The sequence below is a fragment of the Molossus molossus genome, unplaced genomic scaffold (assembly GCF_014108415.1).
Source record: "Molossus molossus isolate mMolMol1 unplaced genomic scaffold, mMolMol1.p scaffold_m16_p_20, whole genome shotgun sequence".
NCBI lineage: Eukaryota > Metazoa > Chordata > Mammalia > Chiroptera > Molossidae > Molossus > Molossus molossus.
In genome coordinates, this window is record NW_023425356.1 from 37,632,215 (window position 1) to 37,658,951 (window position 26,737).

At 47.6% G+C, this 26,737-nt stretch overlaps 1 protein-coding gene across 1 annotated transcript; it reads right to left on the reverse strand.

The window, feature by feature from the left end:
• Nucleotides 1–14,621: 14,621 nt before the first annotated feature.
• Nucleotides 14,622–26,302, reverse strand: BATF3 (basic leucine zipper ATF-like transcription factor 3). Its single transcript, XM_036272987.1, has 3 exons — nucleotides 26,206–26,302; nucleotides 23,513–23,617; nucleotides 14,622–15,775 (listed from the first exon to the last, which is right to left on the reverse strand). The coding sequence occupies exons 1-3, from the start codon at nucleotides 26,281–26,283 to the stop codon at nucleotides 15,590–15,592; spliced, it is 369 nt and encodes a 122-aa protein (XP_036128880.1). The 5' UTR covers nucleotides 26,284–26,302; the 3' UTR covers nucleotides 14,622–15,589.
• Between the last annotated feature and the right edge of the window lie 435 nt (nucleotides 26,303–26,737).

A 26,737-nucleotide genomic window follows, 5' to 3' on the forward strand; every position in this document is an offset into this window, starting at 1 on the left:
GGGGTGGGGGGGTGGCTCCTGAGAAACGCAGGCTCTTGGCCCCGATCTCCTGGGTCAGGATCTGCAGAATCCCAGGTGCACGGGAGAGTTCGAGAAGCGCCACGTCGGGCGTTATCTTCATGGGCAGAGACCTTCCTTGCCGAGTTTTGCTTGGCTCCCCGTGATGCTAACAGAGACGAGTCCTCTCCGAGCATGGGCCTCGTCCAGGGGGCGGCCAGCCCTGGGTCTTGCGAGGGCGGAGGGAGCAGAGAGAAAGCATGCCGAGCCCTGCGGGAACAGATCACAGAGGGGCGAGCGTGTCATGGCCTTGGCAGCCGGCCTCCAGGTCAAGAGGAGCAGCGAGGGAGACGAAGCCTGGAGAGCAGACCCTTGCAGAGCGCTGTGGGGGGCACGGGTGCGGGTTTGGACCCTGTAAGGGGAAGCACCTGCCTCCATGCAGGAGGTAGCAAGGGACCAAGAAGGGAAGGACCGACCACCACAGTGGTCCACGCGTCCTACTTCAGCCCAGCCCACAGGAGGCTGAGGAAGGGTCAGAGGCCAGAAAACAGGCTGAGAGATGGACCTGGGCCCAGTTCCGAGGTCCTGGCCTGTCTGCTCCGGACTTGTGCTGAGATTAGGAGAGATTCAGGCTGTGCCCCAGGACAAGGCAGTGAGAGCTGGCCTGCCGAGCCTCCAGCTGATAGACCAGAGGAAGGCAGGGGGACAGGGGCTGGCGTTGATTTCAGACAAGCCACACCCACTGCTGCAGAGGAAAACGTTTGTAACCTTCTCTAGACAAAGCCTGAGCCCACAGGATGAGCACAGGCAGCAGCCACTGGGCTTCACTTCCTTAAGGCAGAAAAAGCTGCGCTCTGGTGTTTCTCCCCTCCTCGGCCTTTCCCAGGCGGAAGTCACACCAGTCTGGCGCCCCCCAGACTGCAGGGACATGTACTGGGTGGTCTGAGTTACCTGCTGACCTCCTCTTCCCGGCTTTAGGGCACGGAGGAAGCCTTCACGAATCCCTTCACAATTTCTTCTCTCTCCACCCTTTTATATCCTGAGTGTAGCTGAGGGGTTTCAATAGCCATGTCACCAGCCTTCAGCTAATTCTGGAGTATATTTTGTATATGCTCTAGCACTTTCTTTGAAATGTAGCATCTCCTGAAACTTCATAGCTGAGTCAAAATTTCAATATTACATCTTTTGGTATGTGTCATAGAAAAAAATATATATTGGGAAAATCCTAAGTGTTTATCAATATTGGTTCAGTAAATGATAGTTCATTCATGCATAAACAGTGGTTAAAAAGAGTAAGTTCTGTCTCAATGTGTGAACTTGAGATGGTATCCGAGATGTAATACGTGAAAAAGTCTCTAACTAATATCATCTTACTTACTTATGTCTAAAAGGAGAGGGAATGATGTTCTCATATATAGATCTTTATGTGCACAGAATATTTCTGGATGTACATACTAGAACCTGGACTGTCCACTGCTTCTAATAACGCAACTTGAAGGTCAGAGTTGGGGGGGGAGGGTGGAGACAGCTTTTACTGTGTATTGTTTGGTATTTCTGAATTCTTTTTACTATCAGTATATATTACATTTTTAATTCCCAAAGCATTATAGAGCCATTTACCATGGTGATTATGAAAATTAGTGTAGCAACATGGAAAATCTTATGATGTAATCTTAAGCATAAAAAGCAAAATCCAAAGTCATTATGTGCATTCTGATTTCAATCATGTAAAGATAAGCGAATAAACGGAGCTGATGGAAAAGAACAAAATTTCAGAGTAGTTTTGCTATAGTGCTGGGATTTTCCATATTTATATAAATTAACTTTACTGAGGTAGAGTGTATACAAAATGTATCCGTTCTAAGTGTCCCTTTGAATGAATTTTGACAAATTTATACACCTCTGTAGCCATCACCCCAGAACATTTCTGTTATCCCCCAGAATTTCCCCGTGCCCCATCCCACTGCTGGCCCGAGATCGATCAGTAATGTGTTTCCTATCACTATAAATTAGATTTGGCTTTTCTAGAGTTTCATATAAATTGAATCATACAGCATGTACTCTCTTTACAGCCTGGCCATTTTTGCTCATCGTGCTTGTATCCATTCTCCCCTTCTTCTTTAGTAAATCCTGGGGGGATGATGTACCTCATTAAAAAATTATACCTCCCAGCCCTCCCTGCAACCGAATGTGGCCATATAATAAAATGATGGCCACAGAAACATAATTAGAAGTGTCGTGTGGGACTTCGGGAAGGGACCTGTAAACGTGAGAGGCAAGACACCTTTGTTCTTCCCTTTCCTCTTGCTGATGGCTCCGAACAGGGACCAGCAGCATGAAGTGACCTTAAGGATAAGCAGAAAAAGAAGATAAGCCTGGGCCTCTGATGACACAATGGAGTGGCCATGCTAGCTTGACTCCCTTCCCCTTAGACTGCTTTAACATGGGGGAAAAAAGGGCCTGGCTGGCTGGGCATCTCAGCTGGTTAGAGCTTTGTCCCCATACCACAAGGTTTCGGGTTAGATTCCTGGTCAGGGCACATACAAGAATCAGCTCTCTCTCTCTCTCTCTCTCTCTCTCTCTCTCTCTCTCATCAATCAATATACATGTCTTGTTTCAAGACAAATATTTTGAGTTTTTCTGTTATTTGTAGTTGAAACGAATTCTAATTGCTACATATACCTTCTAACACTATTTGATTTTTTAAAAATTATGTATATGTTTGATTGAAATTAAATTTACATTTTACTTTTTATTGAATTTATTGGGGTGATATCGGTTAATGAAATTATATATTGTAGAATTCTACAATCCTACAATACATCATCTGTATATTGTACTGTGTGTTTACCAACCCAAGTCAAGTCTCCTTCCATCACCATTTATTCCCTTGACTCTCTTCTACCTCCCTCCATCCCCCTTCCCTCTGTCAATCACCATACTGTTGTCTGTGTCCATGAGTCTTTCTTTTTCTTCTTTGCTTAATCCCTTCACCAATTGCACCCAGCTCTAATTTTTTTTTCCTTTTTTTAAAAACTCATCTTTATTGTTGAATGTATTACAGGTGTTTCTCCCTTTTTTCCCCATTGACCCCCACCTCCCCACTCCCTCCTCCTCCTGCCTTCCCTACACCGTCAGTGTCCATTGGTTATGCATATATGCATAGAAGTTCTTTGGTTTATCTCATCCCACCCTCCCTCCCCCTTTCCATTTGAGGTTCATCAGTCTAACAGCCAATTTGTACTTCTTAATTCCTTCGTCTTTTTCACCCATCCCCTCAACCCCTACCCATCTGGCGAGCAACAAAAAGTTTTCTGTATCTGTCTCTGTTTCTGTTCTGCTTGCTCTTTTGTGTGTGTGTGTGGATTCAATTGTTGATAGATATGTATTATTTACCATTTTATTGTTCATATTTTTGTTCTTCTTCGCCTTCAAGAAGACCCTTCAACATTTCATATAATATTGGTTTGGTGGTGATGAACTCCTTTAGCTTTTTCTTGTCTGGGAAGCTCTTGATATGTCCATCGATTCTAAATGATAGCTTTGCAGGTTAAAGTAATCTTGGTTGTAGGTCATTGCTTTTCATCACCTTGAATATTTCTTGTCACTCCTTTCTGGCCTGCAAAGTTTCTTTTGAGAAATCAGCTGACAGTCTTATGGGAGCTCCTTTGTAGGTAATGGACTGCTTTTCTCTTGCTGCTTTTAAGATTCTCTCTTTGTATTTAACCTTTGGCATTTTGATGATGATGTGTCTTGGTCTGGACCTCTTTGGGTTTAACTTGTTTGGGACTCTCTGTGCTTCCTGGACTTGTATGTCTGTTTGCTTCACCAAGTTAAGGAAGTTTTCTGTATTTATTGTTTCAAATAGTTTTTCAATTTCTTGCTCTCTTTTCTCCTTCAGGTACCCCTATGATGTAAATGTTGGCACACTTGAAATTGTCCCAGAGGCTCCTTACACTATCCTCATTATTTTAGATTTTTTTTTCTTTTTGTTGTTCTAATTGGGTGTTTTTTGCTTCCTTATATTCCAAATCGATGGTTTGCTTCTTGGCTTTACCTACTCTACTATTGATTCCCTGTAAATTATTCTTTATTTCAGTTAGTGCATCCTTAATTTCTGACTAGTCCTTTTTTATGTTGTTGATGTTCTCACTAAGTTCCTCAGAGGTCTCCTTAAGTTCCTTGAAGGTCTCACTAAGTCCCTTGGATGTCTCTCCAAGTTCCCTGAGCAACCTTATAACCTTTGTTCTGAACTCTGCATCTGTTAGATTGCTTATTTCCATTTTGTTTAGTTCTTTTCCTGGAGTTTTCTCCTTTTCTTTCATTTGGGACATGTTTCTTTGTCTCCTCATTTGGCTGCTTCCCTGTGATGGTTTCTATGTATTAGGCAGAGTTGCTATGCCTACTAGGCTTCATAGGGTGGCCTACTATTGGAGGTACTCTGTAGGATTCAGTGGCACAGTCTCAGTCTCCCTGATCACCCCAGCTGGGCCCTCGAGGTGCACCCCTAGTGTGGACTGTACACCCTTCTCTTGTAATTGAGTCTTGATTGCTGTTGGCATGTCAATGGGAGGGGTTTACTCAGGTTGATCAGCTGCAAGGACTGACCAAGCTCTAAATTTTTATTTTAAAAAATAAACCTTTATACCAAAATCTAACAAAAACAGTTCAAGGAAAACATCACAGACCAATATCTCTCATGAACATCAATGCAAAAATTCTTGACAAAATTTTAGCAAACTGAAACCAGCAATATGTGAAAAGAATCATGTACTATGACCAAATGGGGTTTATCCCAGTAATGAAAGGTTGATTCAGCATTCAAAAATCAATCAATGTAATGGACCACATTAAAAGAATAAAAAGCTAAAATTCAAATAATCAGCTTAATACATGCAGAAAAAGCATTTGAAAAAAATTTAAATTACTTCACGATGAAAATTCTCAACAAATTAAGAATAGAAGTAAACGTTTTCAACTTGATAAAGGGAAATTCTGAAAAAAACTCCAACTAACAACATACCTAATGGTAAAACAAAACAAAACAAAAAACGAATGCTTTGCCCTAAGACAGAAAACAAACAATAGCATGGTGACTGCTCTTCACATCTATCAAACATTATAGTGTGTTTAACCTCAGCCAGTGTGTAAAGCAGGGAAAAGAAATCAAAGGCACAAGGTTTGGAAAGAAAACAAGTAAAACATTATTTACAGGCAACATGATTGTCTACATGGAAAATCCCAAGGAATTCAAAATAAGCCCAACCTGACTAGAATTGATAAATAAATTTAGCGAGGTTAAAGGACATAAGGTCAATACTAAAAAATCAATATATCAGCAACAGATAATTGGAAAATTGTAATCTTACAAATCCCATTTACAATAACATCAGAAAACATAAGATACTTAGGAATAAATTTAATGAAAGATGTGAGAGACCTCTACACTAATATTATAAAACACTGAAAATATGTAAAACATCATATTAGCTGAGAAAATTTAAATAATATTTAAATGAATAAATAAATCGATATATCACATGAATGCATTGGAAGACTAAATAGTATCAAGATGTCAGTTCTCCCCAAATTGATCTATAGATTCAGTGCAATGCTATTTGAAAATAGGTGCAGTTTTTAGACTTGGACAAGGTAATTCTAAAGTTATATTGAATATTTATTTATTTATTTATTTATTTATTTATTTATTTATTTATTTTTAAATCCTTACCCGAGAATATTTTTTCATTTATCTCCAGACAGAGTGGGAGGGATGGAGGGAGAGAGAGAGTGAAAAACAATGTGAGAAAAACACTTTGATTGGCTGCCTCCTGCACGACCCTGACCAGGGCCAAGCACCAAACCACAGCTGAGGTAGGTGCCTTTGACCGAATCGAACCCGAGACCCTTTGGTCCTCGGGCCAGCACTCCATCACTGAGCCAAACTGGCCAGGGCGATATGGAATTTTTAAAATAATACAATGAATCTAAAGTACAACAAATTAACACCAATGCTGTAACAGAGACACATGCAAGATTCTACAACAACCCAGAAGGAAGACCAGCTCTCGCCAGGTAACTAGAGGCTCCTCAGAGGAGATACCATCTGAACTGGGAGTTCAAAGATGACTAAGTACCTACCAGGTTGAGAGCTTTGTGAAGGGCATTGATTTACTTAGGTTTTGCTGATCCCAAGGAACTAAAACTCATTGCATTTAGTCAAATGATGGAGTTGCATGTGAAACGGTCCAGGAGATAAAGTCCTAGGACATCCTTGGTGAGCCCTCACAAATTCTGGACTTGGAGGGGAGTTCTGGATCTGAGCTCCTCTCCTGGCTGAAGCCCCTAAGGTTGCTCTTGTCTGTGTCGATCCCCTCACATCGTACCATTGACCTTATTCTCTCCATACTTTCAGATATGAAGCTGGAAGGCTGGGTTAGAACCGGATGGTAAAAGACCTTGTGTGGCCGGACAGCTTGGTTTTTACCACTGTTGCCAATGAAGGTTTTTAAGCAAGAGAAAGAAATGATCAGCTCTTACTTCGAGGCAGGCAGACCAGGGAGTAAGGTATCCCAAGAGATAATGGAGGCCAAAATTCAGTGACCTCAGTGAATATAGGGATTGGTTTGTAGCAAAATACATCCTACCCTGGTGAAAATTTTTTATATCCCTTTAGGAAACAGGAGGAAGAAGACTGAAAGCATACGCATTTTGGAAAAACAACAACAACTCCCCAACTGACCCTGGTTGAAAACCAACCAGGGATGTTGAGGCACCCAAGGGATATCAATAGTGGGGTGCTGTTACCATCTAGGCCTGAAGGGGCAGAGGGAGAGGAGGGTTCTGCTGGGGCCCAGTGGGAATGAGCTGGGGAGCGGGGCTGCAGTAATCACTGAGGAATGTTGTCGCTACCAGCAACAATGCTGCAATCCCGGAGGGACAGGCAAGAAACACCGGGCTGACCTCTCCTCCCTTCCACCCTCCAGTCTCTCTCATGGTCCCCTGTGGCTAATGCCAATGGAAAACTAGCCATCAGGGAGTGTGGAATAGAGTATGGGGGGGTCAGCTCATGACACAGAGTGAGACAGAGAATGGTGTGTGTATTTAGGGGGCAAGTGAGACACACCAGCACAGCCACACCTTCAAACACAGCCTGTGTAAGGCAGTGACGTGGGTAACTGTGGAATGGCAGAAAAGCCACCCATAGGAAGTCAAGATACTTGCACATGATCTCATGTATATGTGGAATCTAATGAACAAAATAAAATGACAAAAAAATAGATCCAGAGACATGGGAGCATGGAACAGAATGACAGATCTCAGAGAGAAGAGGAGAGAAGAAATAAACCAAAGAACTGTATATATGCATATGTGCATAACCCACGGACACAGAACAGGAGTGGTGTGGAGGGGTCAATGGGGGATAAAAGAGAGACATTTGTAATACTTTAAACAATAAAAATAAATTTAAAAAAATTTTAGTCCTAGCCAGTTTTGCTCAGTGGTTAGAGCGTTGGCCTGCGGACCAGAGTCCCAGGTTTGGTTCCCGCTAAGGGCACGTACCTCAGTTGCAGTTTGTCCCCGACCCTGGTTGGGGTCGCATGGGTGGCGACCAGTCAATGTATCTCTCTCACATCGATGTTTCTCTCTCTTCCCTCCTCTCACTCCTGCTCTCTCTGAAGATAAATGCAAAGATGTCCTTGAGCGAGGATTTAAAAAAAATTTTTTTTAATCCTCATTAGAGGATATTCTTCCATTGATTTTTTAAAGATAGAGTGGGAGGAAGGGAGGGAGAGAGAGAGAGAGAGAGAGAGAAACATCAATGTGAGAGAGCCACATCAATTGATTGCCTTCTGCACAACCCTGACTGGGGCAGGGGATTGAACCCAAAACCGAGGTACATGCCCCTGACAGGGAATCGAGCCCTTGGTGGGTGGGCTGACGCTCTAACTGCTGAGCCAAAATGGCCAGGGCAATAAAGATCAATTTAAAAATAATAATAATAAAGAACACTAAAAAAAAGAGAGCGAGCCAAGATACTTGGGTTCCTGACAGGCCTGACCCTTCTGCACACTGCACACTGAGCATCCTGAGGTCACATCACTGGCGTTTGGGCCTTGACTGCTTCAGCTGTGAAATGAGTAGGTTGGACGGACCACGTGACCTTCTGAGCCTCCCAGGGTAAGATCCTTGACTGTGCTGTCAGTCAGCTTGCCCTGCCTCCTCCAGTGGGCTGCACGCTGTGCGCACTGTGCCAGAGCCCTCACCCACGCCGAAGGGTGCTGTCCCACTCCTGCCTGGCCAGCCTCTGGGACCAGACCGGGAGCTCCTTTCTTCCAGTGAACCCCAGGACGTGCAGAGTCAACCAGGGACTTTCTTAAGTGTATTTTTCACTGAAATGAGGTACATTCAAAAGGAAAGAAGAGCCCATTCATTTCCAGAAAGCAACAGCTTCACAGACCTGAGCTGCTACAGCTCCAAGTCCTAGTGCCCCCCGCTCAGTTCCTGATAACTGAAGATGAAACTTGAACAGCAAAAGGGAAGTCTCCTGTCTCCTGCAGGGTATCAAATCCTGTTTCTAGACAGTTTCAGTTCTTAAAGACACAAGATTCCATATTTTCTCACCCAATAAGCTAGAAGGCAAAGAACCTTCAGTGACCACCAACCACATTTGCAGGGACCTGGGGTGAAATAGAAATGAACCACAAAGCCTTTCTGAAATCCGGGTTTAAAGGGGGGGTCTGGATATTTCTGAAATGCATCATCATCTTTCTCCTTATTAATGTAAAGAATTGGTGTGGGTAAGTGCACAGATTTTCTTAGTCTGATCTGGGGCCCAGAGTGCCTCTCATGCTTTTACTTTTCTAGCTTCCTGCAGGGGTCAGATGACTCAGAGATGCATGCATCATCGTTTTCTTTTGGAGGTGAGAAGAGTCGTGCATGCTGGCTTCAGGGTCACTCCAAGGGTGGCCTCAGGGAGATGCCCCTCCTTCCTTGTACCCATGAAGCATCCTAGGCCGTCGGAGAACAACCGAAGGTGAAATGTCTCAGGATCTCACTGCCTTCAAAGAGTTTATTTGCAAATACGGGTTCGGTTATGCGTTATTAGTTGTGTGGGCTCTATAGTTTTATTTAAAAGGATAAAAGAGGGAACAGAGAAGAAACTATGAAAAAGAAAAGGTGGAACAGGTGCTAGAAAGGGTTTCCTAGCATGTGAAAATACATAATACAGTAAAAAAAGGTGATGTGTCTCCTGAAAAAGAGGAAAGGGAGATGTTTCCTAATGATTACATTTTAGGCCCAAGAAGTTTTCTCACTGAAGTCAGACACCGGAACAGGTGGATACCAGGTGCCGTGGAATCTTCCACATCGGGATGCATTCATTGGGGTGTTTCTTTATTTAAATAAGCAATACCAATAGAACGGGGTGTATGCTATGACTCACGCGCACAGCCAAGGGAAGCACACAGCAAGAGCAACTAAACAAACGTGTCAGGGATCACAGAGGCTGCTGGAGAAAGTGACATTTGGCCTGTGATGTCAAGGATGCTTAGGAGATGGAGAAGAGTGAGGAGGAACAGTAGGTATGAGGACCTAACTCAGGAGAACACAGACCAGGACACGAGAACAGGAGAAATGACCCCAGAGGCTCTGCTCCTTGGAGGTGACACTCAGGGACATTGCCTGGCTTTCTCTATGTCCCCGTGGGGTGAACATCTACCAACAACATGGAGATCATTTCACCCTATCTAAAATAAGTTTCAAAAAAGGGTCAAATCATAGCTGTTATTCAAATATGAAACGAATAGGTGTTAAAATGTTTACTTATTAAAGGCTAAATGAGATCATAAAGATTAAAGATAAGCCCAGGTCAGTGTGGCTCCAAGGTTAGAGCCTTAGCCTGTGCCCCAGTGTCTCAGGTTTGATTCCCAGTCAAGGTCATATACCTGGGTTGCAGGTTTGATCCCTGCCCGGCCGGGGCTCATTCAGAAGAAAACAGATAGATGTGTATCTCTTGCATCGATGTTTCTCTCTCTCTCTTTCCCTCCCTCCCTCCCTCCTTTCCACTCTCTCTAAAAAATAATCAATGGAAAAAATATCTTCGGGTGAGGATTAACAAAACAAATAAACAAACAAAAAGATTAAAGGTAAGATCAGTAGGGGACCTGAGTGGTTATAATCAGTTTAAAACTGATTTCAACAGAATTCAAAGAACAGGCATATTTAGAGATTTGGAATGTTGAAGTAAATGTGCAAATAGCCTGGCCGGTGTGGCTCAGTGGTTGAGCATCGACCCATGCACCAAAGAGGTGACTGGTTCGATTCCCGGTCAGGGCACATGCCCAGGTTGTGGGCCCAGTCCCCAGTAGGGCGCATGTAGGAGGCGGCTGATTGATGTTCTCTTTCATCAATGTTTCTATCTCTCTCTCCCTCTCTCTCTAACATAAAGAAAAAATATATTTTAAAAAAATGTGCAAATGGAGGCAAACTGGTTTTTCCAGGGAGAGGGAAAGGGGAGAGTAAATTGACCTTCCAAGGTCAGCACATAAATTTTGTGTCTATAACTACAGATTTTTTTTTCTTATTGATTTTAGAGAGAGAGGAAGAGGGAGAGAGAGAGAAACATCTATGTGAGAGAGAAACATTGATCAGTTGCTTCCCATACATGCCTGGACTGGGGATCAAACCCGAAAACGTTTGGTGTATAGGATGATGCTCCAACCAACTAAGCCACCCAGCCAGGGCTATAGCTACAAATTATTTTGCATTGGTATCAAGTAGCTACAATTTACAGAGTTGTAAAATGGCTCAAAGACACTTAAAAAACTATAACTGGAAAACCTGAAGGGTGACCTGTGGACAACACATCTTTTTTTCTTTAACTTTTTCTTTATTAATTTGTTTTGTTACAGATGTTTCTCATTTTTCCCCCATTGACACCCTCCTCCCCTTCCCCCCTACCCCATCCCCAGCTTTGTTGTCTATGTTCATTAGTCATGCATACACACATGTAAGTTCTGTGGTTTATCTCTGTCCCCTAGACATCACATCTTTTTCCCTTGAACTTTTTCCCTGCAAGACCAACCTATTCAATTTCATTCTTTTTCTCCCTCCAGGCCAGGTCGCTGGTGATTTGTATGTGAACTCTTCAGTGAACACATGATAAATTAAGTTACCCTAAGCAAATAGTAAAGGCAAATAGTAATGATTGTAGAACAAATAAAAATATATTGATTATATTTACAACGTTTAAATAAAACTTAAGACAATGACCGAAGAGATGTGTTTCCTGTGTGTTTTCTGCTCTGCGCCTCCACCTTATTATCAACCGATTTTCACTTTCAACTCCATTGTTGCCGGAAATTTATGAAGCAACTTCATTGCTGATTTATGGGAATCCCTAGTTTACAACAGGCAAGCTGACCCAGATGAGGGATTACAGGAACAAAGGAAGTAGGTCAGGTCCATGCTCTTAAATGGGGAAACCACAATGAGGAATTTACATCACAAACAGAGTAATATTAAATGATTTTAAGGGGTTGGAAGTGGGGTGAGGGACTTACTACGTGAGATGAAGACTAGGGAAGGAGCAGCCATTCATTCAATCCATCATTCAAACAGATACTTTTACAGCTAGTCACATGGTAGGCACCGTGGTTAGACAAATAAAACAAGGTCCCTGTCCTGTAGTTCTTTAGAAGTGAGGCAGAAGTGTCCCTGATCTGATCAGGTGAGAAATGAGACAGGCCTGGAGGTGAGATTTTAGAAGTTGTATGATAAGGTGGCCCTTTAAAGTGTGTGTGTGTGTGGAGGGGGTGTCTTCCTTTGCTGGTGCTGCTCCCTGCAATGCACATAATGGGTACATAACTATTAATTGTTTGTACAATACCTAATTAGCAAATTAGTAGTAACAACAAATTAGTAGTAAATTTCTTTAAATACATATTTATTATTTATTTTTATAAATACAAGTACTGGTTTTTTGTCAGAATAAAAAAATTTAAAGTGGATTAAAATAGGTAGTTAATTACGAATAAGTTCCATAATCATTAACCAATAATTAGCAAATTCCCTACCACGGTTCAGGAACTGCCGCGAGGTCCATTCGTTGGTTCTTGCCAGTCTGGAAACTTTGGATGCTGGCCGCCACTGGTGGTTCTCAAACTCTCCTACTTTCTCAGGTTCAAAAAGTACTGCCAGGCGAATTAAGCCGTCTGTGGGTTTGTGACATCTTTGAAGGTGGTTTTTTTTTTGTGTTTTTTTTTTGCCTTGCCTCTGATCTAGAAAAAAGATTGCAAGGAATCTGGGTGAGTGCCAGAATGCTCAGAAAACAGCCCCACCTCCCAGCCCTGGGCACCGGCACCTTCACTACCCATGAACGCGTCACTCTGGATTTGGAGCAAAAGCTTGACACCTTACACACGGTGGCTGAGAACTTAAACTAGTTCACGGAGAGTCTTGGTTAATGGATGATAGATGAAGTAGCGGGTTATTAAGGGAAATCAGGGAAGTTCCAGGTGTACCTCTGGCATTTAAGGACAGTGTCTTCAAGTGCAAACATTGGACTCTCCCTCTCTTTCCCTCAGTGTTGTGGCCGGAATTCTGGGCTAGTGGCCTTTCATCTGATCTGTGATGACATTTCTGATCTTCCTAAGAATACTGAACCAGAAAAGGTCATGCTAGAACACCCAGAAGATCAGGTGAGCTGTCTCCAGGGGCAGAGTCTGCCTTGAACACAGCCCCAGATTTAGGACACAAGCACACCATGCCAAGCACACCAGCACCTGCTAAATACAGAATTCCAGTGTGGCTCCTGCTAATGGTGATCACATTGATCTCCTTTGTGCCAAATGGCTGGGGGGCAGGGCAGGTGGGATTTCGTCAAGGTGGTCAATTTCCAAATGTGTACTCCAGGAACATTCCCTTGACTCTAAGCATTGAGCAGTTTCCAGATATTCTGGTCTTGGCTAGCTCCACGTTATCACCTCAAGATATGTGGCATTATTGGGGTGGGGGCTTTCAATAGCACGCCCTCCTGAGGATCCAGCATAACTTCCAGGTACAGGGATGGTTTAGATTCAGAGCTCAAGGGTCCCCATCACCCTCCTCCCTTCCTCCTTCTCTTTTCTTTCTTCCCTCCCTTTCTTCTTGTCTTCCTTCTCTCTCTTTCCTCTTCTCCATTCTTCTTCCTTTCTGCTCCCTGACTTTCTGTTATGAGCCTTCTCTCTGTCGCATGGATGACTCTGCCAGGTCCTCCAGGATCACAGGACGGAAGACATGTCAGTGAGACTCAGGGCTGCCCCTGCCTTCTGGCTCCTCCAAGGGCAGAGCCCTCAGCCCTGGTAAGTCCATGGGACTATGGAACCACGAGCATTGATGGGAAAGAAGAGAGGGGCTTTTGGCGCTCTCATTTTCCTGTGCATAGAGTCATTCTCAATCGAGGTTTTGGGGTGAAAACTGGGGCCTGATTCAGTGGTGGAAATCCCAGGCTTCAAGGCTGGGCTGGTGCAAGGCAAGGGCGGGATTGCGGACAGGAAGTGGTCTGGCTGCGTGGGTGTGAAGGAAGGGCTTCCTCCCTCGCTGACACTTTCTCATCCTCCCTCCCTTCCCCCGCCCCACAAACAGCCCATACAGACGCTGTGTACAGGGCTGGGCACACAGCAGCAGTGTGAAGAGAACCAAGCTAATCCAATCCCCGCCAACTTGTCTACTCCCCTTGTCCCTCCTGGAATAATCTAATAGTTTCTCAGATTTATACAGAATTTCTATTTTGTCAGAAAAGGATTTGGGGAGCTGGGGCAGACCCTAATGTTAATGGGAGCTTGGTAAGAATGTTCTTCACAGTCGAGCTCAGTGAACATTCGGTTTTCAGAACTCTCCTCACATCACTTGTCTTGGAGGGGACTTGGCCCCAGCACCGTGACTTACACCCTGGGCTACACTAGTTTTGGTTCCCTGACTCCAAATTTACTGTTTTGGCATCAAAAGCGAAGGTCATACTGTCCCGAAATATAAGCTCAGGCTCAATGAACACACAGCTCTGGGGGGCAAAGCCCTGCATTCAGCAGCTACTTTAAGTTCTTGGTAGCAGATGAGGACATTCGCACACTGGAGCCAAGTGGCTGGACCTGGGGGCTATTAAGGACTTGGAGGAATCATATATAATGTGAAGGTTTCTGACCAGGAGGAGGATGGGGCCCTTTATAAAACAGGTGAAAACAGGCTGAGAAGCATGAATACAGCTTTGATCGTGTTGAGCGGGGCGCACTGGTGAGATGCCCTCTCGGGGACACGAGGTGGGAAGCTGCATGTACAGGTCTCCCTGAACGAGACAGCTGGTTCTGGGCATAGACGGGGAGTTGTCAGTATAGGGAGAGATGGTGACTGAGGCCCCAGGAAGAGGAGCCCCTCCGTACTGAGAAGCAAGTAGAGAAAGAAGAAGAAACACAGAAGCCAGGGTTTGGAAGTAAAGGAAGAGAAATGCTGAAATATGCCCATCAGACCTGGCAACCAGAGCTTGCTGGGGACCTCCGAGTGGCCAGTTTCAGTGAGGCGGCAGGAGCAAAGGATACATCTGCGATGGCAGAGACGAATAGAGTCACAGAATCCAGTTTCTCCACCCAATCATGAAGCTACATTTTATTTCAATACCTCCCTTGTAACTGTGGGATTGAGGTCTGACAGTGAAATGTGGGAAGAAAATTATTCACTGTCACCTCTAAGATGTAGCCTCTCCCCACACCCTCCATGTACCCCTTCTCCTGAGTCTCCCAGGGGGAGTAGGAGATCGAGGGGGACTGCAATGCCTTGAGGGTACAGAGCAACTAAATGGAAGGAGACTGGTCCCTGGATTATCATTTGGAGCCACGGGGATGAGGCCCAGTGGGTTCACTGCCACAGGGCCAGCAGGAACAGACACCCAGTTAAATAGCAGTGACACAGGAGGGGTCAGAGCAGATCAGCAGTCAGGACAGCTGCACAGGTCTGCAAGCCCCTTTGTGACCCTGCTGGGGTGGCAGGGAAGGTCCTTTGGCCTTTGCTCAGCCTTCCCACCTGGCTTAGAGGAGGGAGGGCGGATGACCAGGAGGGGAAAGTGAGATCCGTGAGCTACAAAACCACCTAGGAGACAGGGGACACCTCTCCAGGAAGAGAAAATAGATGGTGTCTAAATTCTAAGAACTTGGCAAAAGGAGAGACAGTAACCACCTTTATTATCCAGATTCTAGAGAAAATGATTCTGTGTCACAGCGGAACCTACTAGCTGCCATAGTGGAGGTGAAGTGAGCCATGAGGGTGGTCTCGGGGCCGGATCCGCTCAAGGCTCGGAGTCAGGTGCCCGTGGGACGTGGCCCAGGGCTCCGTGCAGGAGGCCTGGCAAGGTGCCTCCCCATCTAACATGGGTGTGGCCGTGGGGGAGATGACCAGGACAGGGAAGCAAGACCCATGAGCCGCAAGACAACCCGAGGAGCTAGCAGATGACCTCCTCAGGAGGAGGATCGGTGGGGAGGCCTGGGCGCAGGTCCCCTTGGACGCGGATGCGGAGGGAACCCTGCTCCCAGGTGTGAGAAAGGCCGAGGCTCCTCGCTGGGCTTCACCGGGGCAGGCAGCCGGCCACGGGGTCCGGCCGCAGCACGGGCACAAAGTTCATGGGGCACAGCAGCAGCGGGCACATCTTCTCGTGCTCCTTCAGCACCTCGCTCAGGTGCTTCAGCTCCTCCGTCAGCTTCCCGATCTCCCTCCGCAGCACTGTGTTCTCCTGCTCCAGGCACTCATATTCCTGGGGAAGAACGGGCCACGTCATTTCTGAAAACACCTTCTCTTCCCCGGTCCCGGCAGGTCCCCCCGCACCGCGAGGCTCACCGCCTTCCCACGCAGCTTTCTCCGTGGCCAAGCTCCCCTCCCCCACTCAAGGCTGCGCATTTGCTCAACGTCTGTCCCTTCCCACCAGGAGGAGAGGGCCACCGGGGCATTTGTCGAGAACACTTTATGAGGTATAGTTTACATAAAATAAAATGCACCCTATTTTCAGTGTGTAATTCAGTGAGTTTTGACAAAGGTGAATAATGACATGGATTAAGACGGAATGTTTCCATTACTCGGGGTACGTTCCCTAGTGCCCCTTTGCAGCCTCCCCTCCCCCCAACTGCTGACCCAAAGGTCTCCCTTGGGTTCACTGCCACAGCCCCAGCACCTGGAACAGCGCCTCGGACATAACAAATGTTTGTTGAGTAAATGGATGGAGATACCTCTTGCTTTGGCTTTGCTCCAATACTCATGGGTTAAATTTCCTCTGTGTAGGAGATTACAGAGGCTCAGAACTAGAGGGGAATCATAGAGGCCCCTGAGCCCAACCCACACAATGTAGAAACCTTCCCTGTGTAATTCTGGCTCAGACATCCGACTTGTGCTGAACACTCTCTCTCCTTCAAACCCACCTATTGGGCTTGGTTCCACCTTATGGAACCACATAGAGTAAATTCAATACTTTTTCAACATCACAGTTCTTGAAATGTTAGGGGACAACTCCATACCACTTCCCTTTAGGTATTCTCTGAGCTCAACTGTCTCAGGTCCTCTGGGTTCCTTGGGTTTAAGGACTCCTGGGCCTTTTGTCCCCCTGGACAGCACCCAACACACTCTCCAATTTGCTAGGAGTTCTGAGAGAGGGTCATTCCTAAAATGCAATGCATGATTCCAGGGATGGCCTGACCCTGCAGACGGCAGATTGTGGAGGTGATCGGCTCTGGGCTGGACCCAAGCCTACAGCCACCCCCCTCTGGGGACTCTCCCTGAGCATGTGGAGAAGTGAAGCTATGTTTGCATCTGCTGCTTCTCTGTCTCTACTTTACGGACGATCGATGGTTTGGAGCTTGAGGATGGGCCTTACACCTGCCTCTACTGAATTTCACCCTGTTCCCTTGAGCATCTTCCAGCCTAGCAACTCTTTCAGAATCAGCTCATGGATTAGTGATACCACAAGCTATAAGCTGTCCTCAAACTTGATAAGCAGGTCAAGTAGGTCTTCTTTTTTTTACATCCAAGTCATTAATTACTTCTACAATAGTCGGCCAATGGCAGAGGCCCTACTGCATACCCACAGAGACCCTCTTAAGACTGGCAATCTTATTTAAATCTTGCTGAAATGTTGTTTTCAGACATTTCTAGGTCGATTCTCACTATTCAGCTATGTTGTGCCATGCATACCATGTTTCCTGAGCAGGGGGCCCAACCTTATTGTCCATCGCATCTTTTCTCTTACTAGTAATTTTTAAGAAAGATCTTTTAGAAAGTCTGATTTCTTACAGGCCCTTAAGACACATGCAAATTCTCAACGCTGCCCCTGGACTGCCTTCCTCTTTTTCTCTGTGGGCCCAGCTCTAGCTCACCACCTCCAGGAAGGCTTCCATGATCCCAGCACCTAATGGAAGCACAACTCTTATGTGTTTTATTCAGTTTTGTATCGTATTCAATCATACGTAAATAAGGTCTCTCTCCTAAGATCAGAACTATGTAACACACGGGGCCTCTGCTACCCTCTCCTGGATGGAAGAATGGGGATGGGAGCCTAGGCATCATGGGAAGCCTGCCTACAGCACAGGGGTGAGAAGCACACACACACACACACACACACACACACACTCCACCCTGCAACTGGAAATACTCTTCACTTCTAACACAAGGAGAATAAATTTGAATAATTCCAATGACCTAACATTTAAACTAAATTCCAAAGAATAGGAAACTCTTCCTGTGGCAAATATTCCAAACTGACTTTCCATATGGACGGAATTTCGTGGCCAGACACTGTGAGCCTCTGAGGTTTATCTCTGAAGCCACGCGGGGCCGCCCTGCTCCCCCGGCGCCCAGCCCAGCGAGGCTCCGGAGCTCCCGCACGCCGCCTAGCAGGCCCGCTGCCGCCTTCCCCACGGGGACTTTCTCCTCTGGGATTTAAGTTTTACTCACAAATATACTGAGGGACTTTTATCGAGCTGAGGGAATAAAAAAAAGAGAAGTAAAAATCTTCTTCAGGTAAGACCAGTTCTACAAAAATAAAAGGAGGAGCTGGGAGGGGGAGAGGAAAGAGCGAGACATGCTGCACCAAGAAGAAAGTACCTGGACTTCACAGACATGAAGATGATAAGCACAGTAGGCCCTTCGTTGCTCCCGAAGAGAGGCTCAGTTTAGCTCACTACTGCTGAGTTTGGGATCCTTTGCCCCGGGAGGGTGTGAGGTTACTGTGCTGTCTTCCTGGGTATCTGCCAGGACATTGTCACAAAGCAGAGACTACAAATCAGCGGTGGTGAAGTCTGCAAATCCCAGTTCTGTCTCAGAAATTAAGCTGTCTGGGGCAGTGATTCTCCACCGGGGCGATTTGGGCAGTGCCCGGGGGACATGTAGAGTGTCTGGAGACCGTCTGGGGCAGGGGGTGCTACCGTATCCAGAAGGCAGAGGCCAGGGATGCTGCTTAATGTTCTACAGAGCACAGGACAGCCCCCCCTAACAAGGATGGAGAAACCCTGGCCCTGGATGTCTAAGAGGCTGATTGGGGAATGTGAGGCTGTCTGGGGACATTCAGGGTCCAGGATGTCTCTGAGGATCAGGACTGGTACAGTAGCTAATGTGGGTACCAGGGACCAGAGATGACAATTGAGGCAGGAAAGGCGATGAGTGGGGAGGAAAAGGCCATCAGGAGAACATACCACACACAGACCCCATTTCGCAAGCCAGAAACTGAAACTCTGGGAGACATGGTGACTTTTCCAAGGTCGCGGAGACTGGAGCCTGCTTTCAAGGTCAACTGCAACTGTCACGCAGTGACAGAGATTCAGCTTTCACTTGGCGGTGCCGCGGCTCACATTTCCCCATGGCGGTTACTGGCAGAAATGGGCTGTAAGAGCTCAGGGTTTTATAAGTCAATTCCCAAATCTTACGCTAATACCCTTCCTGGCAGAACAATGTGTCACCATCAACAGCTGTAAAAATTAGTGTCATCACGTTTCTAAACCAAGTGTGAACCAACACGAAGCAGCCTCTTGGAACATGCAATATCTGAAAAAACCATGGCAACACATACCAGGACCATATTACTCAAGAAATGTGTCCGTTTGTGACACTTGGGGGTTCCTTGGGATGGCATCGTTGCCTTCCTTTTCTGACTCAAAATTCTTTCCCAGTCTTACACCTTTGGGTGCCTGGCTCCAACCAATCTGACCCACTTCTGAGAGAAGCATCTCTCAGCTTGTCTCAGGGAGCCGGACTGTTCATTTGGGGTTCCTATTTGCGAATGTGGACTCAGGCGAGTGCCTAGTGTTCAGAGATGAATAGGGGTTGAAATCCCCATGAGAGGTGTAAGTGCCTTGCAAGGGTGATTCGAAAACAGAGAGCACTGAGGTCCACAGACACACTTTAGAAACTGCTTCTCCTCACTGTAATCCAACCTCCAGCACCCATTACCCTGAGGGTGAAACTTGGCCTGAGGAGCGACCCCTCCCTCTCCCTGTCCTCCAGGGAGGTCCTGCCTTGGAGGACAGCCTCTCTCTGGCTTTGGAGATGGAGAACTGGGAGGGAGGGAGGGACGGAGGTGGCCAAGAGACTTATAGGAGCTGGGACTAGAGGAGGTGTTTCAGGGTGTTGGCGGTGAGTCAGTGAGGCGGGCATGAGAGAAAGGTGGGGATTTTATATGTCTTGCTCTAAACATTCCCCTTTCTGGTACTCAAGAAAGGAAATAAAGAGCTTGAGTTACTCTGAGATGTTTGTGATGCCACCGCAGCCTAGGATAGAGGAAAATGTGGGACGGAGACTTCACGCAAATCTCCGCAGGGAGTAGCAAGCTGCCAGGGCTGCTGCCCAGTGGCTGTCCCTGCCCCAGTGTCTCCCTGTGAGCTGGCCCCTCCGTGCACTGTGTCCCCTCGCCCCAGGGGCCTGAGGGGCTTTCTGCCCTGACAGCACTGCGCCAGGGGCTCCGCCCTCAACTCACCGCAGCCCAGTAAAGTCATTCTTCACATTGCTTCCAGACACCCCACTCCCGAAAGCCTAAAAACAGTCTTTTTAAAACTATCTTTACTTTTTTTTTTTACTCTGTTGGCCATTTAGAACATCGATCCCATAACTGTGACATGCTCCCTGGGAGGAGGTGAGGAAGGAACAGGTGGGGATTATCCGTGTGGTGCCCTCGGGCCAGAGGTGACACCCCTCTTCTACAGGAGGCCTGGGTGTTCCCATTTCCCGGGGCCAGCCACCAGCTCCCTCACACCCTCTGGGACTAATGACATGCGTGTGGTTAGTGACGGTGCGGCCCCTAGCTTTGAGGTCTGCACACAGATGGAGCCACTGTCCTGGCCTCCTGCACACTGTGTTTCTCAGCAAAACTGGCCTTGCTCAGGGGATCTGCCAGGGTGCGGGTCCTCATCCGTTCTTCCAGCTCCACAGAGGAAGAGGAGGGACCGGGTTTTGGATTAATCAGCCCCATTGCTGGGAAGGACACCTGGCCAAAGTAGTCATGTCTGTGCACAGCACAGGCTAGGAACCCCACAGAAGGGCCTCCACCTGCGGCTCTAAGAGGGATCAGGTGGGACTACATGGGGCCCCGCCCCTACGTTTCCCAGGCACCTGGTTCATTTGGTTGTTGAATCCAACAGTGACAGAAATTGAGACACACCTGTCTTAACTCTGCAGTAGATTATTTCTGTTGCTTTCTGTGATAGGCAGGATAACAGCCCCCAGAGACGTTTACATCTAATCTTTGGGACCTGTGAATATGTTACTTTAAGCAGCAAAAGGGACTGTGCGGATGTGAATTAAGTAAGAACCTTAAAATGGGGAGATGAAGCTGGATGATGCAGGTCGACCCAATGCAATCACAAGAGTCCTCGTAAGTGAAAGAAGTCAGCTATCAGAAAAGGAGATGTGACTACGGAAAAAGTGTCCCAGTAATGCAGCGTAAGAGAGACTCGACTGGTCAGCTGGCTTTGAAGATGGAAGGGACAGAGAAGCTTCTAGAAGCTGGAAAAAGCAAGGAAACAGATTCTTATCCAGAGCCTCCAGAAGGAATGCGGGGGAGGGAGCACGAGAAGGAACACGGGGGAAAGAGCAAGCCCCCTTCACACAGAGAAGAAATTACCTTTCACATACATGCTTTTAGCCCAGCGAGACCCATTTCAGACACCTGATCTCCACAGCTGTGAGCTAATACATCTGGGTTGTTTTAAGCCACCAACCCGTTGTAATCGGTAGTCACAGGACACAAATATACTTTCCACGGGAACTCCCACGCTTCCCAAGGACAGGAATAAGATCTTACTCCTCCTCTCTGTGACCCAATAGCAGTGCCTTGCCCACAGCAATGCTTCGCCATTATTTGTGGGCTCAATCTACTTGACCTTGCTCTGTGAAAGACCTTGTCCAAGTCATTTAGTTGCCTCTCTACACGTAATCTGAGAGTTCTTTTGTTGTTGTTTTTATATTAATGTACCTGGCTTGGACTGGACGCTTCTTGAGGGGACACGCCCTAGCTGTCCAACTGGCACATGTCCTGAGCACAGGGCCACGCCCTGGGAGCCCCTCTGGGTTATTCGCTAACATGAAGCTAGAGGTAGGATGGCTTCAGGAGCAAGGCGGGAGGGAGAAAAGAGGGGGGGGCATTGCAGTTCTTCTGTGGACATTTTACAGAACTCACAGAGGCTGGGAAGGACCTTCCCTAACCCTAGTCTGAAAATCCTGAGGCCCAGCTTCCCTATTGCCACGGGTCACCCCTCCCTGGAGTACATACGCTCTAAACCTGTTCTCTGTTCATTGTCAAAGGGTTGTCATTGCTCTCAAAACCCCTTGAATTCTCCTCTGCTGTCAATGCCCGCAGACTGGTCTTGCTGAGACACTCTATGGCAAGACGGCATGACAGGAGAAAGTCCAACTAAAATCACACCAATATTCCCACCGATGTTGTGCAAAGATGGGAGCACGATACTGTCGCCCACTCTTTGGACAGATCCTTGAATGCCTCTGAGCCAGGTCCTGATGGGGAGTGGTTCCCACGTCTTCGGGGTCGAGGAAAATGGAAGAGTTTAGGATAAATCGCAGGCTCCTGATTTGGGTGATGAGAAAGGTGATTGCTCCGTTAAGTACAAATTGAAGACAGTGAGAAGAGAACATCTCAGGGTCCGCAGACCCTCTTGTGACCATGTTGCATGTGGGCAGCCTGCAGCTGACCATTTGGAACCATGGAGGTGTGGGCTTATGGCTAGAACAGAGGACTTTCCTGGAGTGATTGATGTTGGGAGATCAGATGTCTAGATTAAATGTTCCAGGGTGAGAAGGAAAAAGGACAGAGTCTGGTCAAGAACATTTAAGAAAACACACAGGGCCCTGGCAGGTTTGGCTCAGCAGTTAGAGATCGGCCCTGGACCCAAGGGTCCCGGGTTTGGTTCCCGCTAAGGGCACGTACCCCGGTTGCAGTTTGTCTCCGGCCCCGGTAGGGTCTCTCACATCGATGTTTCTCTCTCTCTCTCTCTTCCCCCCTCTCTCCCTCCTTCTCTGTCTGAAGATAAATGCAAAAATGTCCTCTGGTGAGGATAAAAAAAAGAAAATAGACAGAGGGAGAAAATCTAACAAAGAAACAGAGAAAAAGTGGTTAAGCGGGTCAGGAGTAGGAAATGTAATTTTTTTTAGAAGCTAAAGACCTTGAAAGAAGGTTGGAAGAAGGGTGTCCAATGTTCCAGCAAGGTCAAGGGTAAGGGTAATGAGACTAGAAAGAGGTCCCTGGACCAGGCAGTGGGAGCAGCTCCTCTAGGAAGTGTGTGTGTGTGTGTGTGTGTGTGTGTGTGTGTGTGTGTGATGGGTGGGGAGGGAGAGGAAGCAGAAACAAAATCAGGATTGGGGAATAAATGGGAACTGAGGCCATGGAGACAGCACATCTGTCCTTCAGAAGCAGAAAAGTGAGGGGAGGGAAGGAAAGAAATGGGCACTAGTTTAAAACGAAATCAGGCCCTGGCCAGTTTGGGTCAGCCGGCCCCCGGACCAATGAGTCGCAGGTTCGATGCGGCCAGGGGCACGAACCTCGGTTGCCGTTCCTCCCCGGCCCTGGTCCGGGTTGTGCGGGAGGCAACCAGTCGATGTGTCCCTCTCACATCGTTGTTTCTCTCTCTGTCCCTTTCTCTCCCTCTCTCTCCCACTCTATCTGAAGATAAATAGAAAAATATCCTCAGGTGAGAATTAAAAAAACAAAACAAAAAACGGAATCAGAATCAAAAGGATGGTTTTTTGCTTTGTTTGGTCTTTATCTTATTTTTTTAATGAAGGACACTTGAATATGAGATGCAACCAGTGGATGAGGGAGACACGAAGAGGCCAACGAGCCAAGAACCAGAACACTGGGCTGGAATAACAGCAGAATTAGACATGCATGTGGCCAAGTTGGTGATGACGAGGACATGACCTCAGGGCCACCACCACAGTGCAAGGACCGACGATGGCTCCTCTCCGTGGCCCTATCGTGGCTCTGCCCCAACCACAGTCTCACCTCATGGAGTTTGTCAGCCTTCTGGGTTTGCTTCTTCCGACTTCTCTGAGCAGCAACTCGGTTTTTCTCTCTCCTTCGGACCTTCCTGTCATCATCCTCGGGGCTCTGGGGGGAAACGTGTAGTCAGGAGTGATGGGGAGGCCCCCCACCTCACCCTTGTCTGCCCTGTCTCCTCATTCAGCATTGCTCACTGCCTTCGCCATTTTCCCTGCAGTTTCAGCGGTGCTCGCTGCGACACCAGTGGGGTAACAGTAGCCCCTTGTTCAGGAACACTCCTCACGTGCTTCGCTGCTAATCCCCACGACCACCCTGAGAAATGTGTGGTGTGACTGCCATTTAAAAGATGAGGAATAAGAAACTCAGAGAGGTTAAGGAACTTGCTCCAGGTAGCACGGCTAGTAAGTGGGTGAATGGGAAGTGGAACTCAGGTCTGTTGGACTCCACCAATGCTCCTCAACCTCTACCCCACAGGGCGTGTGCCTGGAAGAGCTGTGGTGTTGGCGTTGTGCATCTGAAAATGGAAAAGGCAGCTCTCTGGGTCTTGCTGTGCACTAGACCTTACACCACCACACACAAACAGGGACTTCTGATACTCTGCACAAATCACGATGACTCTTATAACTCATCGCAACCACGGAACTCTACCAGCACACCAAATGATCTTAAACACCACTGACGATATGCTCATTTGAACCATGCTCGATTGACATTTTGTTTCGCAGGTCAGAGGAAATCAGAAAGCAAATTTATGATGTGTCTTAAAAGCCCTCAGCTACATATAAGATTTAACCAAACTTAGTCAAATCTTCCGAGTTATCATGCAGCCAGCAGGCAGAAAAATGCACCAACATGGTAAAAACACTTCATTCAGTTACAGGAAACATGGAGAAGAGAGCAGTGTTTTCTCTCCAGAACCCTGTGAGAAGATACCATGGGGATGAAGGGGGGAGGGGAGGATACTACCTTTAAAGAGTTCAAAAGCCAAGAGGCTAGTGGAATACAAACATAGGAAAGCTACTCAAGTATCAATGTTAATTGAAAGCAAATATTGATAACATAAAGTAATGAATATGTTCAGTTATCATTTTATTTGGTCTTGTATTCCAAATTAGAGACACATACCATCTTCCCCAAGTAATGCAGGTAAAGAATTTTTAGTATATGAAAGAATAAAGAAGAGTCGATGACAAATATAAGTAGCATTACAAGTAGAAGAGGCCTGGAGCTTAAGGGAACAGACACAAGGTGTTAAAATGTAGTTTTTTTAGAGGCAAAAAAAAAACCACCTCTTGGTAAACAGAACCAGAACACCACAGGAGGGAAATGTGGTGTAGAGGACAGGGCTTTCGCTTTAGAAATACACAGCTCCTGTTTTTTTTCTCAAACTGCCATTATGGCCTTGGGGACCATATTCTCTGAATCTTCAGTTTTCTCATTTATTGTAAGTATGATTCATTCATTCTTTCAATAGTGTTATCTGAGTGCCTGCCATGTGCTGAACACTACCCTAGGCACTGGAGAGACATGCGTGGAGCTGCAGCTTGAGGCTGGCAGGAGATAAAATGAGGTTTTTTCTTAAAGCTCCCAGCACACAGTATGCCCTTAATAACCTCTGTTGAGGTTGCTGCTATTTTGTATAGAGTCCCTTATTGTGCTTGTCACCAAATCACACCTCGTTGTTCTTCATAATCGGAAAGTCATAGGGCCCAATGAAACTGCCTGCTGCCTACCCTCTGGGAACCAACACTCTAAACCGGATTATCACCTATCATACAGCCGCACCTGACAACCCAGAAGAAACATTTATCAAGACAGAAGGAGGAAGCAAAGGGTTGAGAAGTTCATATATTATTAACCATACTCAATTAGTCCTCACAAAAATCATTAGAGGTTGATACTATTCTATGCACTCATTTTACAGGTGGGGAAAACCGCAGACTCAGAAAAGTTAAGCAAATCGTCCATGGCTCTTCAGCCTGTGTGTGGCAACGTCAGGCCGAAAGTCAGATCTGTGCGACTCCAGCGTCACCCGATGACACGATCTGCCAAGCACCGAGGTGAGAAGGGTGGCATAACGCTGAGCTACTCGGCCCTGCAGAAGCTGGACTGAAAGTCTCCCAGGGCTGTCCTCGCACACTCCTGGTCTCAAGTTTCCTCGGTGCGCAGTTGTAAATGTTACGGGGACAGCGCAGAGGACTGGACGCCGGCTACCGGTTTCCACCAGCGCGGGGGGTGGAGTCCGCCGCTTGCAGGCCCCCACCCCGCACCCCGAGGCTGACGGACCAGAGTTCCCCGTCCGTTCGGGAGGCAGCCAGGGAAGGTTAGATGTTGCAATGTGCCTGGGCACAAGTTGTCACTTCGGGCTGAATTTCCCCTCTCGGCACCCACTCGGAGCTCCCGAAAAGGGCCGCGCGCGGCACCGGGGCAGCACGGACTCCACGTGCGGGGCAACGTGGACAGTGCGCCGCTCAGCCAGGCGTCGGCGCCCTCGGGTTTCTCCTCGTCTGCGCGAGCAGGAGCCGTCACCATGCTGTACACTGCGGGCACCGGGCGCGCGGCCCTGGACCACACTCGAGCCTGCACCCCCCCCACTCAACGGTCAGCGCCCCGGAACCCCAGCACCACCCTCCTCGCGCCTTCCAGCGCCGGACCCCCGCATCCCTGCCGTCTTCCCTGCGCCTCTAGTTCGCTACCTGCGGCTGAGAATGGTTCCCGGGCGCCGCGATGTTCCTCTGCAGGACGCTGCCGGCAGCCGGGAGCCCTTGCGACATGCCGGGGGCTCGTCGGCCCCACCCGCCAGCCGCGCAGCCCTGCCGAGGAGCGGCCGCGCGGCCCGCCGCGCCCTGCACGCGGGGCGCTGCCTACGGGCTCTCTCCTGGCACCGGCATCCTCGCGCCCGCACCTGCCCGCCGCCGGCCCCCTGCCGCGCCCCGCCCCTCGGGCTTCCCGCTCGCCCGGCTCGTGTAGCCTCTGCGCGTCGCCCGGGCTTCCCCACCCCCAGTCCCAGCCTGCGGTCCTTCCCGTCCCCAAGTCTGCCCGCCCCCTCCTGCTCCCATCCCTCCTCATTTCCTCCTCTCCGGGCCGCACCTCGGGGTCCCAAATCCCACCCCTGTTGTGGCTTTCCGCTGGGTCCCCCATCCCCCGCTCTTCGTGGAAGTCACGTGGTGGCTCCGAAACCTGGAGAGAACGCGAAGCCCACCCACGGGAGTCGTCGCTTGGGCGTGT